The sequence below is a fragment of the Myxocyprinus asiaticus genome, chromosome 2 (assembly GCF_019703515.2).
Source record: "Myxocyprinus asiaticus isolate MX2 ecotype Aquarium Trade chromosome 2, UBuf_Myxa_2, whole genome shotgun sequence".
Taxonomy (NCBI): Eukaryota; Metazoa; Chordata; class Actinopteri; order Cypriniformes; family Catostomidae; genus Myxocyprinus; species Myxocyprinus asiaticus.
This window is the reverse complement of record NC_059345.1, coordinates 64,356,797-64,376,490: the sequence shown is the minus strand read 5'-3', so window position 1 is coordinate 64,376,490 and position 19,694 is coordinate 64,356,797. Positions and strand designations below refer to the sequence as shown.

The 19,694-nt window shown below is 37.9% G+C and overlaps 1 protein-coding gene across 1 annotated transcript in view; it reads right to left on the bottom strand.

Annotated features, from left to right (window-relative positions):
• The window catches only part of LOC127456476 (adhesion G protein-coupled receptor L3-like), a 369,401-nt gene that overhangs the window by 120,621 nt on the left and 229,086 nt on the right, over positions 1 to 19,694 (bottom strand). Inside the window, exons 7-8 of the mRNA XM_051724997.1 lie at positions 18,810 to 19,610; positions 455 to 781 (exon numbers count right to left, since the gene is read on the bottom strand). Coding sequence (XP_051580957.1) covers positions 455 to 781; positions 18,810 to 19,610 — 1,128 coding nt within the window. The remainder of the gene's footprint in view (positions 1 to 454; positions 782 to 18,809; positions 19,611 to 19,694) is intronic.

Genomic DNA, 19,694 nt, shown 5'->3' with positions numbered 1-19,694 from the left:
AGAGAAAAAAAAAAATCAGAGAGAGAAAGTGATTTTTTTTTCACCTTGCATTTCAGGGCTTCCGTAAAACTTTTATGCATTACACTACAAAAAAGTAATTATATTACAGTAACTAATTCTTACGTTACAAAGCCTAGCACTGTCATGGAAACAGGTGTGATATTTCCAAAAACCTATTTCAGTCATATTTGTCAGGTAACAGAGGCATTTTCTGTGTGTAATTCCAAAATCTTTAACGGCTTGTTCAAATATTTAATCCTAAATTTGAGCAACACTACTAAAGTAACATTTAGTCGTAACAGTTAATAGTCACAGGCTTTAGTCCACCCTGTTGTAGCCCATCTACACTGTGACATGATAAACTAGAACTCTCGCATTAAAATCAACACAACTGTCTAGTTTTGTCGCATCGTTTCTCATAGTTGTAGATGCCTCATACACACAGATGCCTTACCGATGGTTCCAGGTGGACATGGTTGCTTGGCGACGAGCCCCTGCCGTGTTTTGGGCCAGGTGAGGGTGGAGTCAGTGATGGGGCTACAGTACTCGATGGCGATGTTCGGCAGGACAGAGGAGGGGTCCGACCGTGTGTTTGCCTCAGGTACTGCGCCCCCCGCAGGCTGAGGGTCTGACGTAGTGCTGCGTGTGACCATCGACGTTGTGGCAGGTGATTTGGTGGTGGTGGTTGAAGTGGAGGTGGTAGTTATGGTAAAGGTAACAGGCCGTGTTGTGGTCCGTGTCGTTGTAGTGTCCATTAAGGCATACCCTGAGGATGACGATTCTGAAAACATGAAACATTAACAGTTAGAAAACATAGACAGGCAAAAACAGACTGATTAAAACATCGAGGAAATGTCTAAACAGAATTAAGACACTTCCTTAACGGCCACAGACAGGTTTGAAAGTGCTTAGATGTGGCTATATTTATGTCTTTTATCCTCACTAGAATGCTGTTTTCCTGCAAGGTGACCGACTGTATACCACGACTGCTATCGTGTCCTTGAATAATATATAACGTGCGAGGAAGGGCAGCCTGTGGAGTTTCTGGTGTCCCCTAGGAAGTTGATGACCTATGCAGACTGCGTAATCTGCATATTGGGAGTGGCGGACTTGCCTGGAGTTAATTTTAAAAAATGAGCTCCAGCTGCGACAGGTTTCAAATACAGCAGCTGAAGGATTGACAGAAAATGTAGCTCTCTCTTCTGACTGCTGTATTTCAACGCTCTTACAAAAATCAAGAGTTCATGGCAAATTTGCCACAAATTCGCCACTGATAATTTTCACATGCAAATGAGTTTTGTGGCAAACTTTTGAGGTTCACCACTACTGGCAAAGAGTACTTCTGGCAAACATTTGCGGCGAATCAAAAGCTCATTTGCATGTGAAAATAACGAGCTGCAAATTTGAAGCAAATTCGCGGCTAGTTTCGATTTTTTTTTGTAAGGGTATTTACAGGTATTAACTTTTTTTTTTTTTTGGAAAGCTGTGAAATCGCAATAAATAGTGCTGTCAGTCGATTTTAATCGCGATTAATCACATATTTTTTGGCAGTTAATCACGATTAATAACAGATTTTAAAAGTGCTGAAATGTTACACTATATATACACTTCTTGTCAAAGTTCATTTATTTCCATCATAGGAAAGATAACAAAACAATATGTAGCAATATCATGCTTTCTTAACACTTTCCAAACAAAGCCTTCCACAATATAAAGACGATGCATTAAAATATCACCAATTCACGTAACATTAAATATTTCCCAAAGTCTAAGTGGGTGTTTGACTAATTGAAAGAACTAGTCCCCACATAGGATGCATATTCATTGCAATGGGCATTAAATCCCTTAAACTGTCACCCTCCACAATATTAATTTGCCTGTAGACTGTGGCTAACCGCTTTATTACAGCAATTATGAAGCTGCGTTCATGATTCCTGTCAAGGCACCAACACCAGCTTCATGCACCTCTTTGAACTCACCATGAACAGTGCCTGCAAACAAAAATGTCTCATTCTGCGTTTTGGTGATACTTAAGATTTGGTGTGCTTCTGTGGTTATTAAAACGTGCCTTAAATAGGCTGAAATATACTTGATTTCTATCAGAAGTCACATCTGGGCTTGTTTTGTACATCAAATAGTGTTAAGAGTTCCTTTCTCCATCATTTTATCACTGACAAGGAAGCGCCGTCAGAGATTCTTTTATTTAATGAGATAAAAACCTCTGCGGCTCTAACATAGGAGAGAGCGTAACCGTCAACTAGCATGTTATGGGACCGCCACATTATTCTGTTTTATGCTAAGCTTGAAGTCTCTACTTGGTAGAAGGACTCTGGCACTGTGGCTTGTGCGTCAGTGTAATGACTCCGGGCAGACACGTTACAAAGTTTCCAGCCTTAACACCAGTGTTTATGCTGTATTAACGGTAAATGCGTTAATCGCGATTAAGAAAAATTAACGCATTAAACTTTTTTATTAAACGCGTGCGTTAACATGTTAATTTTGACAGCTCTAGTAATAATGTTTTTTTTTTTTTTTTTTTTTTTTTACGCAAACCGGTATGCAAAAATTGTATTCGCTGTGGTCTCCCATTTGCCGCTATACAAGTATACCCTGCTATCGTTTACTTTTGCATTTCCAAACAGTATTTCTCATGGGAATTCGCCAAAGGTTCACTGAAATGTCACTAAAACTAGCTTAATCAGGTGATGGCGTCATTTATTACGCAAGATGTCAAATTTACATACATAAAGTTATTGGCGTAAAGAGCTAGATGTTTTTTTGTGTGTGTGTGTGTGTGTGTGTTTGCGTGTTTTGTAATAAAACTATTTTAATGAATATTCATGAACAAGCTGGCCAAAATTAGCCTTTCAAACTCTGCATAGCAAGCAGAGGAAGATGGGGATTTCAGTTTTTTGGTAATTGAACTGCATTATTGAACGACGACAGGCTGGCCCAATTTATCCTAGCAATAGCAACCAGGCGTAGGCAGCAGTGTAGTGAAGGGGATGTTTTTTTAAGCATAGATCTATATGCCTAATAATGCCACACATGGAGCTGTTTTGGAGATAATATGTTATACATCTTATTTTTGAACATATCTGGTGTTTGATGCTGAACCATCGGTGTTTATTACTGGTGCCAGTGTTACTGTGTCACAATGATTTTTTACAGTGACACCTCATCTGTTCATTTCATTATCTCTATACTTTATTATAGATCAGGGGTTCATATCCATTCTCTCTCTCTGCCTCTCTGTCGCCCTGCTAGATAATTTCTCAATGCTCTTCTATCACTGTAGGCTGACTTTTCTTCTCTAAACGGAGAGCATGCACATAAATTGAAGTTGAGACATTCGAAGTCCAGCTGCTGATGGCATGCAGGTCAATCATAGCACTAGCACCCGGGAGCAGCCGCCCGAGTCGTGTCATATCAGACGTGCTCCAATATGAAGATTACCTCATCAAATACTCATCTCTATAAGCTGTAACTTCGTATGCCTGTTGTATTCTATTCATTCATTAATGTTAGAGACTGTCTATCTGTGGATATGTATGATATTAGCAAACTTTGCACTAACTGTCCGGTTCACTACGAGTGTGATGAAACGTCATTTCATGGGCATGTGATGAGCTGCGTTTGACAGCGGTCTAGAGTTTGTTAGAACAATAATGCTGATGGGACAGAATATTTAAGATGGTTGCATAAAGTACTTTTTAAATACTCTGAATTGGCCACTTTAAATCAGTACTACTGTCTCTTTGACTGATGTTATCATCTGTTTGTGTGTAAGCATATGTGTTTTAGAGTGCGTGCGTTTGAACGGCCAACATAAATTAGGTATAAATTATGTATATAAGTCATAGGACCTTTCAGATGATGAAAAAAAAAATGCGACTTATATTCAGGAAGACTGTAGTAAAGCTAGTGGCACAAAAATTGTACACTTCACCTTTAAATCTGAAAGAATATTCCAGGTTCAATACAAGTTAAACTCAATCGAAAGCATTTGTGGCAGAATATTGACTACCATAAAAATGTTGACTTGTCTCTTATTTATATAAAGCAAAACTCTGGGTTGCAGCGAGGCATTTACAATGGAAGTGAATGGAGCCAATCAGTAAACATTAAAATACGCAAAAGTATAGCCACAATACATAAACAATATGCGTGTTAACATGATTTTAGGGTGATAAAATCGCTAACTAACCTTCTCCATGTAAAGCTATAGCCAATTTTACAACTTTGTTGCCATGATGAAGTACTGTCAACAATTACTAAAACCCTAAAAGGACTGTAAAAATTACTATTTAAACAATATTACATTTGAAATAATACATACGTTTTAACAGAAAATGTAATGTAAGTGCTTTTATAAAATTAAAAGCTGAACATTTTGGGCTTTAAACCCTCCAACTTAACTTGTATTGAACCCGGAACATTCCTTTAATTAAAGTCATACTTTATGAAGTACATATCACAGCACGGTGATACTGTGTCTAAAAGGAGACTAGAGGTCGACCAATTGTGGATTTTACCAATACCGATAACTTAGGCGGTGAAAAGTTTGATAACCGATTCATTGGCCGATAGTTTTTTTAATCGATTCATGAATGTCAAAACATTTTCTTAGTCTTTCCTTACCATGATGGGCATAGACAGAGGCTACAAAAGTAAAAAATTAAAAAAAAAAAAATAAATAAAAAATAAAAAGATTTGTTGCATAATGCAGGACTTTTAACTATAAACAAGCCCAAAATACGTAGGGGACTTTTATTTTGAAATGTCTGTGCTTCCAAGCAAAACATGCACTCTTACAATCATCTACAATGTATTACAATAAAAATACTATAAAGTATAAAGATCATCATTCATCAATAGTAGATCAACAGAGTTTGCTTGTCAACTACTTGTCAAATACTTTTTCCCTTTTCTCTAGTGACACTGTCAGTCAAAATCAACAATCAATAAAAGTTATATAAATAACCGTTCAATGATGTCTATGCTTCATATGTGTCTTTTTATATATATATATATATATATATATATATATATATATATATATATATATATATATATATATATATATATATATAATCTTTTGTTAATAATAATCATAAAATTAGTTCATAAACTGTGATGACGACAGTAACTTGGCCCCGTTACAATCCTCCTATATGTAAATATTCACCAAATTAAGCTTTTTATACCCTATATATTAACCAGATGAAGGGTTTTGGCCACAGAGGGACATGGAGAAATAATATTAATAAAAATATTCCAAAAAGCAACTATTGGCACCGATTAATCGGTAAAACCGATATATCGGTTGACCTCTAGAGACCGCTTGAGAAAAGCTCAATAGAACTCATAAATAGAAGGACAAAACAGAGCCTGTACAATTGCCAACCTGACCCAAAGATCAACACCATTCTGAGAAACACAAAAAACCTTCATATTCATTCATTTAAATGCTCACCCAGAAACAAACAAACAAAATTTGGTATACAGAGTTGTACTATAATTATTGGACATGAAAACTGAGGAAAACTGCATTGCTTTGTTTTCTGAGTAATATCTGAGAAATAATCAGTACTATTAGAGAGAGACAGACACACAGACATGCAGTAATTGATGAAAGTCGTGTGCACACACACACACGACTTTCACACCCTTGTCTATAAAGTGTTAATTGTCATATTTCCATCTGTCTGCTGATCACGTGCTGCATATGTAAAAGAACAGTGATGGACTGATAGAACGAGTGGGGGATGGATATGTTCCTCCAGCACTGTATTGTGGGATATGACCATATGCTTGGAAGAAATCTAGTCTTTTCTATCAACAGCCTTCAGAACCAAGGTTGATACTTCATGCAACCTGTAGATCTTTCTAGAGTGTTTATGGCATTAGTAAGGGATAATGTACAGTCAGCCAGTTGACATCACAAAATAAACCCACCATGGTGATCAGTCATCTTGTTTCACCCTGAAGGGATTTAATCTGGCTGTACATAACCACACTTATAGCTACTGAATAAATACATGGACATGCATTTGAGTTTAAATCATTTTATTATGTGGGTCAATGACATAATCCCTTCTTGTTCTGTCAATCTGTATGTTTACGTTCTTTTATACTATTATTATTAAAATATTTTTTTAAAGTAGCATGTGTATGTTTTAAATCTAACACACATGTAACTACTTTTAACCTTTCCATGCTTTTTAGGCACAGGTAATTTTTTCACATTTAAAGTGTTAAAATATCATATGGTGCAACCGTTCACCTATTGCATCTATTTTAAAAATCTCTTCAAAATCACCCAAAACATTTTTGAGTTTTAATGTTATCATATTTGGCATAACTATATAATTGTTCTGTATTACTGAAAACTTTAATGCATTAAAATTGTTATTTCCATCATAAGATATAAATCAATGTTGTCTGATAATTAGAGGTTGACCGATAACTAAGGTGGTGGAAAAGGCCGATAACCAATTAATCGGCCGATAGTTTTTAAAATCCATTTATAGAATGTTAATAAACGTTCTTAGTCTTTCTTTACTATGACGGGCAAAGAAATAGCAGCTACAAGAGTCAAAAATGAATAAAATCCTAGATGTATTTTATTGTGAAAACAAAATCCTAATAATAACCAGAAAACAAATTGAGATTTGGACCGTAACACGGAAGCAAGCCCGAAAATACACATACTTATTTCTGGACTCTTATTTTGAAATGATGGAGACTTGGCTCTGTTGCAATGCTCTTTAAGTATTTAACAAATTAAGCTTATTAAAGCTTATATATTCACCAAATTAACGATTTTGAATATATACATATGCTGGAGACACGATCTGCTGACGGCACGTTTCCATATAGTCGCATTTTTCTTTTCATGCCATCTTTTCAAATTTGCATTAAAGTGAAAATAAAAATATGGATGAATATTGTAGGTCAGTGATTTCACCTCTAGAAGCTGCTTTTATACTGTAGAAGCATGATGTTCTAACTGTAGAATCCTCCAGTGCCGAACATAGAGTAACACGAAGGAATAATAATAATAATAACAACAACAATAACCAATAGTTCCAAAAAGCAAATATCGGAGCCGATAAACCGGTAAAACCGATATATCGGTCTACCTCTACTGATAATTATGACTTTATGAAATGTCATGTGGTGCGACCGGCAAGACATCAGCATGCAAAGGACCCTTGGATCCATGTTATCGCCACTCTTTAAAACTGGGAAAATAATCACATTAAGCGGCTCATGTGTTTTTGCCAAAATTGACCGTCATGTGGTGTGACCTTAAAAAGATACTGAAAATTGTGTTTTATCAAAAAATCTATAATTTGATTATAAATGTCTTAAAATTTTGATGAGGTTCTGAATTCTAAAAACATCATGTGGTGCAACTAAATATCATATGGTCTGACCATTGCTAAACATTATCTATGATGGAAATATGCCCTGGTTTTCAACTTTCTATACTTCCAAAATTAATTCACATATTTACATTGACACATTTAGCAGATGCTTTTATCCAAACCGGCTAACAGTGGATTCAAGGTATACATTGTATCAGTTTATGTGTACCCTGGGAATCGAACCCATGATCTTGGCATTGCTAGCATTGTGCTTTACCAATTGAAATACAGGAACACCACATATCATCTGATTCCACTAATAATGACCTATTCAACAGACCCACTCAATCTACGCTCTGTTATCTTAGAGCCCAAGCTAACAGGTCTACGTTTCTGAAATTTACCAGCCCAGACTGGGCAAAGTTCACGAATGCCTGGGGTTTGAAAAATGCCTCCATTGCCTCACATTTATTCTCACAGTTGACTAACCTTTAACTTAAAGGGATAGTTCACCTACAAATTCTAATTTTCATTATTTACTCCTCATTTCATTCCGAAGCCATATAACTTACTTTCACAGAAAACAAAATGAGTTATTTTTTTAAATGTCGCAATTGCTGATTTCCATACAATAGCAGTTAATAAAACTATATACAGTGCATTCACATTTTATGCTGCAGCCTTATGCTAAAATGTTTTAAATTATTTTATTTTTTTCACATCAATCTACACTCCATACCCTATCATGTCAAAGAAAAAAAGATTTTTGATAATAAATTGCAAATTTATTAAAAAAAAAAAAACTGAAATATCACATTGACATAGAAGTATTCAGACCCTTAACTCAGCACTTAGTTGAAGCACCTTTGGCAGCGATTACAGCCTCAACTCTTTTTGGGTATGATGCAACAAGCTTTGCACACCTGGATTTGGGGATTTTCTGCCATTCTTCTCTGCAGATCCTCTCAAGCTCTGTCAGGTTGGATAGGGACGGTCCGTGGACAGCCATTTTCAGGTCTCTCCAGAGATGTTCAATTGGGTTCAAGTCTAAAACTAGCTGGGCCACTCAAGGCCATTCACAGAGTTGTCTTTGAGCCACTCTTGCATTGTCTTGGCAGTGTTATTAGGGTCATTGTCCTGTTGGAATGTGAACCTTCTGCCCAGTCTGAGGTCCTGAGTGCTCTGGATCAGGTTTGATATTAAGGATATCTCTGTATTTCACTGCGTTCAGCTTTCCTTAAACCCTGACCAGTCCCCCAGTCCCTGCCACTGAAAAACATCCCCACAGCATGATGCTACCACCACCATGCTTCACTGTTGGGATGGTATTGCGCAGGTGATGAGCGGTGCCTGGTTTCCTCCAGACATGGTACTTGGAACTGAGGCCAAACAGTTCCATCAAGTTCTTGGTAACCTCTCTTACCAAGGCCCTTCTCCCTCGATTGCTCAGTTTGGCTGGACGGCCAGCTCTAGGAAGAGACCTGGTTGTTTCAAACTTCTTCCATTTAAGAATTATGGAGGCCACTATGCTCTTGGGTACCTTCAATGCAGCCCAAAAAAATTTTAGCCTTCCCCAGAGCCTTTTGCGCCTCGACACGATCCTGTCTCTGAGCTCTGTTGGCAGTTCCTTTGACCTCGTGGCTTTTTTTTAGCTGTGAGACCTTGTATAGACAGGTGTGTGCATTTCCAAATCATGTCCAATCAATTGAATTTGCCATAGGTGGACTCCAATCAAAGTGTAGAAACATCCCAAACATGATCCAGAGAAACTGGATGCACCTGAGCTAAATTTCAAGTGTCATAGCAAAGGGCCAGAATACTTATGTCAGTGTGATATTTTAGTTTTTTCTTTTTAATAAATTTGCAAAGTTATCAAAAATCTTGTTTTTGTTTTGTCATTATGGGGTATGGAGTGTAGATTGATGTGAAGTTTTTTTTTTTTTTTTTTTTTTTTTTAAATCAATTTATCATAGGGCTGCAACATAACAATGTGAAAAATATGAAGCGGTCTGAATACTTTCTGAATGCACTGTAATATAACAACATAGTAACTGTGTGTAGTATAAGTTTTGTGACAGAACTTAAGTACACCGCTGGCAGCGGGATGAAACGCACCTGATTAGTCGCATAATGGTGCCTCAACATATTGTGTTACTTTAAAATCTGGTAACAGAAACACTCACATAGAGAAAAAGCATTGTTTATGTATCACATTAAACTCCACATCCCCAGAAGGTAAGTGATCGCTCTCTTGGTCATTATTGCATTAATGAAGAGCGTGTGTGTTATAGCTGTTACTGTCAAGCTACAGCACAATATGACATTAAAGAAGCAATAAAGCACCACTAAAGTTGTGCATATTATTCATGCATTATATTCAAAGTCCCTTGAAGCCATACAATAGTTCTATGAATCACAAATGATGTGTTTAATAAGTAAATGTACAGTCTGCATGCAAAGTTTGCTTCAAAGAATGAGCGCTGCTCAGTTGTTGACCCACACTCATAGCACGTACATGCACGGCTCTTGAAGTGCTACTGTTTTTAGCGTTGCTCAAAGTTCTTCCTGGAATGTTCCGGCAAAATAAAAGCCAGAGGTTTTTAAAGAATTTTAATTTCGGTGCATCACTAATACTAATGCCAAATTCACATACTTATGTCTCCATGCCTAAACATTTTTTCATAGTATTGACAGGTTTTATCGGACTATTGGCATGCATATAACCAGGCTGTGTGGCCAGAGCTGTCTACACTTATTGCAAATAATTATTTGGCTACAATGAACCCATGGTAGAGGAGCCCCCTGGTGGTATGGAGCTCTATGCAGCCGCTTATTATGTTGGGCTAGTACTGCTTTCAAGTGCCTCAAACAAAACTATCTTTTATTTTTTTTTTCACCCAATTTGGAATGACCAATTCCCAATTGCGCTTTTAAGTCCTCGTGGTCGTGTAGTGATTCGCCTCAGTCCGGGTGGCGGAGGATGAATCCCAGCTGCCTCCGTGTCTGAGACTTCCAACCCACACATTTTATCACGTGGCTTGTTGAGCACGTTGCCACGGAGACATAGCGTGTGTGGAGGCTTCACGTCACCAACCGCGGCATCCACGCTCAACTCACCATGCGCCCCACCGAGAACGAACCACATTATAGCAACCACGAGGAGGTTACCCCATGTGACTCTACCCTCCCTAGCAAACGGGCCAATTTGGCTGCTTAGGAGACCTGGCTGGAGTCACTCAGCACACTCTGGGATTCGAACTAGCGAACTCCAGGGGTGGTAGCCAGCGTCTTTTACCACTGAGCTACCCAGACCCCCAAACAAAACTATCTTTAAAAGATTTGATGCCACTAACCTGACAAACTTAGATCCAGTAACTAGTTATTCCTCAAAAGAGCTCAGTGTAGTAGCCAAGTACCCGGTCCCTGTAAACACAACTTTCTTTCCAGGGGGACTGATAAAAACTGTGCACCCCGACTCCCAGTAGCCGCATTTAATTTATGCAATCTAAAATAGAGCTTGCAATTTTGCTTTCCTGTTTTGTGTGCAATATCCATCAGATGGATAGTGAATAGACTGTGAGTGATACGTGGGTGTGCTGTCTGAGGCTGAAACAAGAAGTCTCAGAATTAACCGCCTATATCTTCCAGGAAACATCAAAACCTGAATTAACACAATCTGTCACTTTCTCGTTTCTCTATGGTTCTGTCTTTCTGCACCCCAGTCATTTTCAAACCATGCTAACATTTTAAAACACTCCGTCCATTATCAGGATTGACGGCAGGCGCCACTTATACGACAACGTTCCGCAGCAATAGTTCCCCTTTTAAGACGTTGCGCTATTACACTCAATTTGAAGTGCTCTTCCTGCCATAATTATCTCCTGTTCCTTTCCTCAGCACCAAAGAAAATTAAGAAGTTTCTCTGCCTGTCAGAAATCGCTCATTACTCAGAATTGTCTCTTTTCTCATGTCTTATCAGAGTGAGAAAGAACTGGCTCAGCTCATTCACAAATGGCAAAGAGATTAAGCATCTCTATCACTGCTCACTCACAGCCATTTTTTTTTTTTTACATTTGGACAGTTTTCTCAGCTCCCATCATGACTGGTTATGCTACTGCAGTGTCAAACACACACACGCCAAGCACAAGGAAGGCAAGCAGGAAAGATCTGCTTTTTATCACAGCCGCTCACGTGGAACTTGCCCGTCACACAAGGTCATGTTCATTAAACCTCATGTTAATTTGACTTCATAACGAATATTTATTCTTTCCTTTATTTTTTTTCTGATGTCAAACAAAGAATACATGAACTAGTTAGTCCACAAGTTGGTCCACTTAAGCCTTCTCCCAGTTTTCCCATTACTCATTCACCACTACTGGTGCAACAAAGTGGAAGGGCTAGTTTTTAAGAACCATCTTTGCTGTGTCTCAGAGTCCCAGGCAACATTGTGATGTAAACAGCATGATGGCACACTTACCGGAAATCGCGTTCATAATCACATCTTTTCTATCATCATTAATTATTTTAAACATCTTAAAAATTGCATAATATTAAATTCCTTCCTCCACTTGTAAAGTGTAAGGCAACATTTGTATTTTTTAAATACAGCCTGTATTAAATATCTCACTCTGGATAATTAGTCAGTATAGTAAGTACTCACGTGCGAAGAGGTTAATCTGTTGTGTTATTCTGATTTAAAATACACCACATTTTTTTCTGTTATCTGAGGCTAATTTTGGCGATCCAACTCTGATTTTGTTACCTGATGCTGATTTTGAAGATCTACCTCTGATTTTGTTATCTGATACTGATTTTGGAGATCCAACTCTGATTTTGTTACCTGATGCTGATTTTGAAGATCCAACTCTGATTTTGTTACCTGATGCTGATTTGAGATATGATGCTGATTCCACAATCTCTTGCTAATTTAAGAAATATGTAAAATGTTATCTGATGCTGATTTTGAAAATACCATACTGTTTCTGTTATCTGATGCTGATTTTGAAGATTTCAAGATAATTATGTTATCCGATGCTAAATTTGGAGATCCAACTCTGATTTTGTTACCTGATGCTGATTTGAGATATCATGCTGATTCCACAATCTCATGCTAATTTAAGAAATATGTCAAATCTGTTATCTGATGATGATTTTGAACATACCATACTGTTTCTGCTATCTGATGGTGATTTTGAAGATTTCAAGATAATTATGTTATCCGATGCTAATTTTGCAGATCCAACTCTGATTTTGTTACATGATGCTGATTTTGGAGATCCAACTCTGATTTTGTTACCTGATGCTGATTTTGGAGATCCAACTCTGATTTTGTTACCTGATGCTGATTTTGAAAATACCATACTGTTTCTGTTATCTGATGCAGATTTAGATGATTTCAAGATAATTATGTTATCCGATGCTGATTTTAAAGCTCCAACTCTGCTTTTGTTATCGGATGCTGATTTTAAAGATCCAATTATGAATTTGTTATCTGATCTATCCCAGCTTAATATGCAGGGACAACTTTAAGTAAGCCATTCATAGGTAATTTTTTTTTTCAAAAACTGTAAGCACTGTGTCTCTGTGGCACTATAAAAAAATCCTGTGTTTGTTTTGAGCAACCCGCTAAGACCCATCCAAACAATGTTACTCAACCAGTGGCGTGAGTTGGGGGCTGGACTATCTGAACAACAGCAAAAGAGAGGCGTATTTGGAAAGCTGTTTTGAAAACATTGTTTATTTTTGCAACTCAGTTCGGTGTTTCAGAAATTACATATTTCAGCTTTAAATCTTTTAATTGATACTGATTTTGTACATGCCATGTTGTTTCTGTTATTTGATGCAGATTTGTTTTTTTTTTTTAAATCAAGGTTATTCATTTATTTTATGCTGATTTTGAAGATCAAATTCTGATTTCGTTATCTGATAAAAATTGTGGAGATTCTGCACTAATTAAGTTATCTAATGCTGATTTTGTGATTTCACTATGCTGATTTGGTGGATTTTTCACTGATTCTGCTAGTTTGGAGATTCCAGGATGATTCTCAAGTTTATTACTATTATTATTTAGAGGATTTGTTTTATACATTAGTAATATATTTCGGCTGCATTTACTTCACCTGGAGCTTTTATTTTGGCGGAACACTAAAAGTGCACTTCAGTGTCAGTGTGTATTTGACATACAGTAAACGCAAAAATTATCTCATATTACTGAATTACAAATGGTGCAATGAAATTTCATTCTGTCTGATATTTTATTTTAAAACACTGGAACTCAAAATCAATTATTGTTAGGTGACATTGGTTTTATGTTGGGAAATAAAATAAATTAATTAATTAAAAAAAATATCTGCTTGCATAAGTATTCAACCCCTGTGCTGTGGAAGCTGCCAGGTTACACCGATGAAAGAAACTGCCCTAATGAGGACACATTTACTTTACCATTGGCATCCACCTTTGAATCATTAAAGTTGCAATCACATTTTCTGGATAAAAAACCCATTGTTGAAGGATCATTGGTCAGGCTGTGAATCTGAAGGAAAATGAATACCAAAGAGCATTCCACAGAAGTTAGAGATAATGTAATAGAAATGCATAGATTAGGGAAAGAGTACAAAATAATATCCAAATGTTTGGATATCCCAGTGAGCACAGTTGGATCAATAATCAGGAAGTTGAAGCTGCACCACACCACCCAAGCACTGCCAAGAAAAGGCCGTCCCTCAAAAATCAGAGCTCTAACAAAAAGGAGGCTTGTGAGAGAAGCTACAGAGAGGCCAACAATCACTTTGAAGGAGCTACAGAGTTCTGTGGCTGGGAGTGGGGTAATGGTGCACCAGTCAACCATATCAAGAGCACTGCATAACGCTGACCTGTATGGGAGGGTGGCAAGAAAGAAGCCGTTACTCAAAAAGTACCTTCTGAAAGCATGTCTGGAGTTTGCCAGAGAGCATGTGATTGACACAGCTGGGATGTGGGAGAAGATTTTGGAAGACAAGGCTAAAGAAACATTGGAGTGGCTCAAGAACAAAAAGATAAATGTCCTACAGGCCCAGTCAAAGTCCCGATCTCAATCCTATTGAGAATCTGTGGCACTATTTGAAAATTGCAGTCCACATGCGTCACCCGACCAACCTGGAGCAGATCTGCTGAGAAGAATGGGCCAAAATCACTTTGTCACTGTGTGCAAAGCTGCTACATATGTACCCCAAAAGACTTAATGCAGTTATTGCAGCAAAGGTGGCTGGACCAAATATTAATGTGTGGGTTGAATACTTATGAAAGCAAGATATTTCAGTTTTTTTATTTTTCATAAAAAATATTTCCCAACAAAAAAACAATGTCACCTTACAATAACTGATTTTGAGTTTCAGTGTTTTAAAATAAAATATCAATCAGAATGAAATTTCAATGCAGCATTTGTAATTTGGTAATATGAGAGAATTGGTCAGGGGTCTGACTACTTTTGCAAGGCACTGTATCTGTGTTACTGTGTCCCATTTTTTTATTTGTACAGTAATTTAAAGCGCTTTCACAGTTTGGAATTGTGCAAATGTGAACATGCAGTACCTTCCTTTCACAATGTGTTCACCATGAGCCCCGAGCGTGCACACAGAACAGCGCGTCACCTGTCCATTTTGACATGCACAGAGACCATGTATTTATTTATTTAAATAGCAGCATTTTCTAGTTTAATAATTAGATGTGACCATATCATGATTATGTGGTGTTATGATTATTTTGCAGCCCTGAAGGATCGTGAAATTAGTCTAATGACGCGCTCTTTAGGAAACATAGTGACACAATAAAAAGCACATTAAAATCATTGCAATGTTCATGATTGCTTAATTTTGTATCTCCAGCAAAATCATTGCCTAATGATGTGTAATCTTTGCATGATGTCTGCTGTCCTAAGTGTGGGGCTATATGGGCCTTGTTGCTGGACGCGGTTTAATTTGGACACACTGGAACAACCAGACCACACGGCAGACACGCATGATGCTGATATGGGAGTGAACACAACACACACAAAGACACTGGAGCAGGAGTATGAGACACATGTTGAAAGCACTGAGACGATCTCTCCCCTGACTGCCACTATAGAGGAACTCAAGCTGGAGTGGGCGAGCGGGGAGGGGGGTGTGATAAAGCGAGACACACTCGTGCCCTGTGCCAGGGGATTTTCAGCATTGAGTAATGGAGCTGTGGAGTGGTAAAACAAGCCCCCAATCAAACTCTCCCTTTAAAGCATTGTACATATACTGTACACACACACACACACACACACACACAAAAACACACAGAGAGTGTATTGTATTTGCAATACACATTTTACATATACAAGTAACTAAATCTAAACCTAAAACATGTATAAGACCTACAAATTAAATATATGCTGCATCAAAATCTTGTTAAGAATACATCCAGGTTCATATATCATTATTATTATTTTCAATGATGATTCTCATTAATGTAATACTTTTTTTTTTTTTGTTGGTAAAATTACTATTTAAAGGTGCAGTATGTAAGATTCAGAAACCCTTTTTGTTAATGACACCTGTGGCCGTTAAGTGAACTGCAGCCAGCTACCTGTTGCTCATGATTGCGCACACACTCCATAGGGACACAAGCGAGCGAGCATCGACCAAAACAATGACGTAACGTACAAAGAGACTGAACGTGTTTCACCGGCATCATGCTGACAAATGAGGTAGCATAATTAAAATTACACAGTTATGATTGTTTTACTACAAACTTTGAGACTGTATATTATATTTGACTCTCCAGTGCTGGAACAGGGCTAAAACAAAGTGTGGATATAGGTCGGAATATGCGAGACTGTAGTTTGAAATAATCACTTTTCTTTGCATGGGGGGTGGGTGGGTTGTACTTGCTTGTTTTTATTATTGGGGGGGAATCTACTCCGCTGTATAGAGCCTTATACTTTTATCAAAGGATTTGATCAGTCCACTCAAATTTGAATCTGTTAATATTGACAATTATGCATTTATGTATTATGTAATTATGTATTTACAGCTTAGTAGGTCACTTTCCCATATCTTTCTTTGCTCTATGAACCCTGCTGGTTTCAATGTGCACAATTAATGTCTTTCTCACAGGCCTGCATAACACACAACACACACATTCACATGCCATCTGTGTGTGTGTCACAGTTCACAGATGGCACTGGGCAGTAGGAGGCTTGAAGATTAAGAGGTCTCATGCCCACAAGAGGACCAGAAAAGACAGTGAAAAGATAAAAAGACAAGGAGTGACATAAATATTTATCATCAGCATTGAATTCTTATCACTACAACTGAAACTTTCACATTTCACAGGCACCCCCCCAATAATCAAAACAAGCAAGTACAACACCCCTAGTAAGCATGCCATTATGAAGTTGATTCACTGTACAATACAGTAATTCAGCTCATCAGTTCTAAGCTTGTTTTGGATGCGTAACCTACATAAAGAATATGGCATGAATTATTTTATTTAACTTGTATTAATCAACATTAATAATCACTATTACAGTATCAAGGTAATTAATCGACAAGTAGTTTTTTTTTTTTTGTTTGTTTGTTTTTTTTTCATAATCGTGCAGCCCTTGATTGAAATAGCTTTTCAGCGTGTCCAAAAAAAAAAAAAAAAACAAAAAAGGATAGTGATCATATGAAGCCATTTATTATCACATTTGATAATAGTTGTTTCAAGGAGCAGAATTTTTTTTTTTTTTTTTTTTTGGCACCATTCGGAGTTAATTCTAGAGACTTGTGCATGAAAATCCCAGGAGATCAGTAGTTACAGAAATACTCAAACCAGCCCATATGGCATACATGGAAACAATACATTCGTAATGTGCAGCCTGGATTTAATTTTTTTAGAAATGACAAAAATCTGTGTCTGTAAACATATTGATGAATTTGACCATTCTGGGTTCAAAATCTATTAATCATTTATCAGTAATAACAGGCAACTGTCTTAGACTCCATTAAAAGAGTCACGTTCCCGTGTCCTCAGAGGAGACCAAACGCACACACACACACACACACACACACACACACACACACAGTTAGAGCTCTCTGTATTATTTGACACTTAGACTACTACACTTCAACACACAACTCCATCTCATACAGACATGCAACAGTTCAAAATTGTGTAGCTGGTTGAGGAGAAGTGTACTATTACTTTTCTAAGTGATCTGACTATGACTTTTTAGTGATAAAATGGGCTTACATTGACCCCCTAGCAATGCTTTAGCAACAACAAAGAACACCATAAGAAACCACATAGGAATGCCCTAGCAAACCTCTCAGAGCACTTTAGAAATTGCAACACCCTGGCACCCACCAATAACACCCGTGCACACACCACTCACATTTGCTTCAGAAAATGTAAAAAACTTGGTGGCAATTATGCTACTTCGGCATGAAGGTGACTGTGAAAAAAAAATAAAAATATGCTGGAAAGCAATTAGAAGAGTTTTTAATCGATTTTGCCTGTTTTTTCCCCTCATTGAGGATCCAAATGAGTCTCTTCCTCTACATTATTACTCTAGCAGTAATAGTGTTTTTCCCACAGAGTTAGTTAAGATGCTTTTGAAAGTTTTCTTCCTAAGTTTTCTTCCCTTTCCTTTTAATTAAATGGCGAAAGGAATGTCACACATTGAGAAACATCCTTGCTCTAATTACCGCCAACCCATGTATCAACATTCCAACTTTCAGAAAGAAGCTATGAACTTCCTCTCCACTAACTTCACTCCAGTTAAACTTCGCTTTCCAATTAAACAGTCCATTCCAAATGTTCAGCTCTGACATTAGCCAGCCACTGACTCAAGCAAACACTGGCAAAACTCATTCTGTTTCCAACCCGCACACACTAAACAGAACTCGCTTTACTAAATCAAAAGAGTGAGGCGACGTTTCGATTTTCACAACAACTGCTTTCCCACTAGCAGCCCGTGGTTTTGGGGTGGAACATTTTTTTTTAATAATTATTATGGAATATCATGAGTTATTTCACTGCAAAAGCAAAAAATAAAATAAAAATAAAAAAAAAATAAAAAAAAGTGTCTTCTATAAGTAGTAGTCCTTTAACCTCACCCAGCTATGCCCTAGCAACTACGCAGAACACTGTAGCAACTGCAAAGTTATACTAGAAATTACACTTGATCTTGACAGGTTTTGTGAAATGTAACTAGATAAATTGAGAGTTTTGAAGGGAAACCTCAGAGTAGTTCAGACATGGGTGTAGATTCTGTGGGGGGATTGGGGGTGGTAACCCCCACCACACACACACAAATAATCAAGACGCAAGTACAACATCCCCCCCCATGTTCAAACCAAATCTACACCCTTGAGTTCAGGCTAAAATATATGAAGACGACAAGAAAATAGATGTTACAAATGGTATAGTTAACATTCCAGCTCTTACCTGGCCTGCTGTCTAACACTCCAAAATCCAGGGAATATTTGACCACATGGTAGTTATTCCACACATAGAGTAGATTATCTCTGGGATTATAATCCACAGCAGCAATATACTGGTAAGAGTTTGGGAAAGGGATGTCGAGGTAGCCATCTTTGCTCAGTTCCGTGTTGTAAATATAGTCGATTTTATTCCCGGTGGCTTCGCTATCATCGTCTTCGTAAACGCTCTTCACAACGTACAAGATTCCACAGATCATGAAAGCGTTGGAGGCGGACCGTTTGTCGTAGGCAGTGTCCCACGTTCCCTCCACGCGCAGTGTGTATGGATTCAACTGGCTGATCACAATTCGTCCGTTGTTTTGTTCTGTGGCATAAATCACCCAAAGACCGTTCTCGTCCACCGCCAAATCAATATCTGACTTTCCACCCCAGCGATACGGAGACGTATCATGATAATTTGCGCTAGCAATGATGGCCTCGCCGCTCTTGATACGAGTACGCAAATCAAACTTGACGATGTTCCTTGTACGCTCCTTGTTGAAGAAAAGCGCCCCATCGTAAACAACAAAGCCTGTGCCGTCCACCCGATGGGGGAGTTTATAGGTGGTGGTGGGTCGTCCTGCGATGAAGTCCTCTTTGCTGGAGTACTCTGTGAGGGTGTCCGTGCGATACGGTGTCCAGGGCATGTAATATATTTTATCAGATGCCTGCAGGGGGTCTTTACACCAAGCACCAGACTGGTGATCCGATTCAAACAGATGCTCGCTCTGATAAACCCCATGCAAGAGCCCTGGGCACAAGAAAACTAGAGAGAGAAACAGAGAGAGACAAGTGAGGGTGTGAACAAAAGCACAACAAAAGATTTATCTCATCAAACTTTTTAACCTCA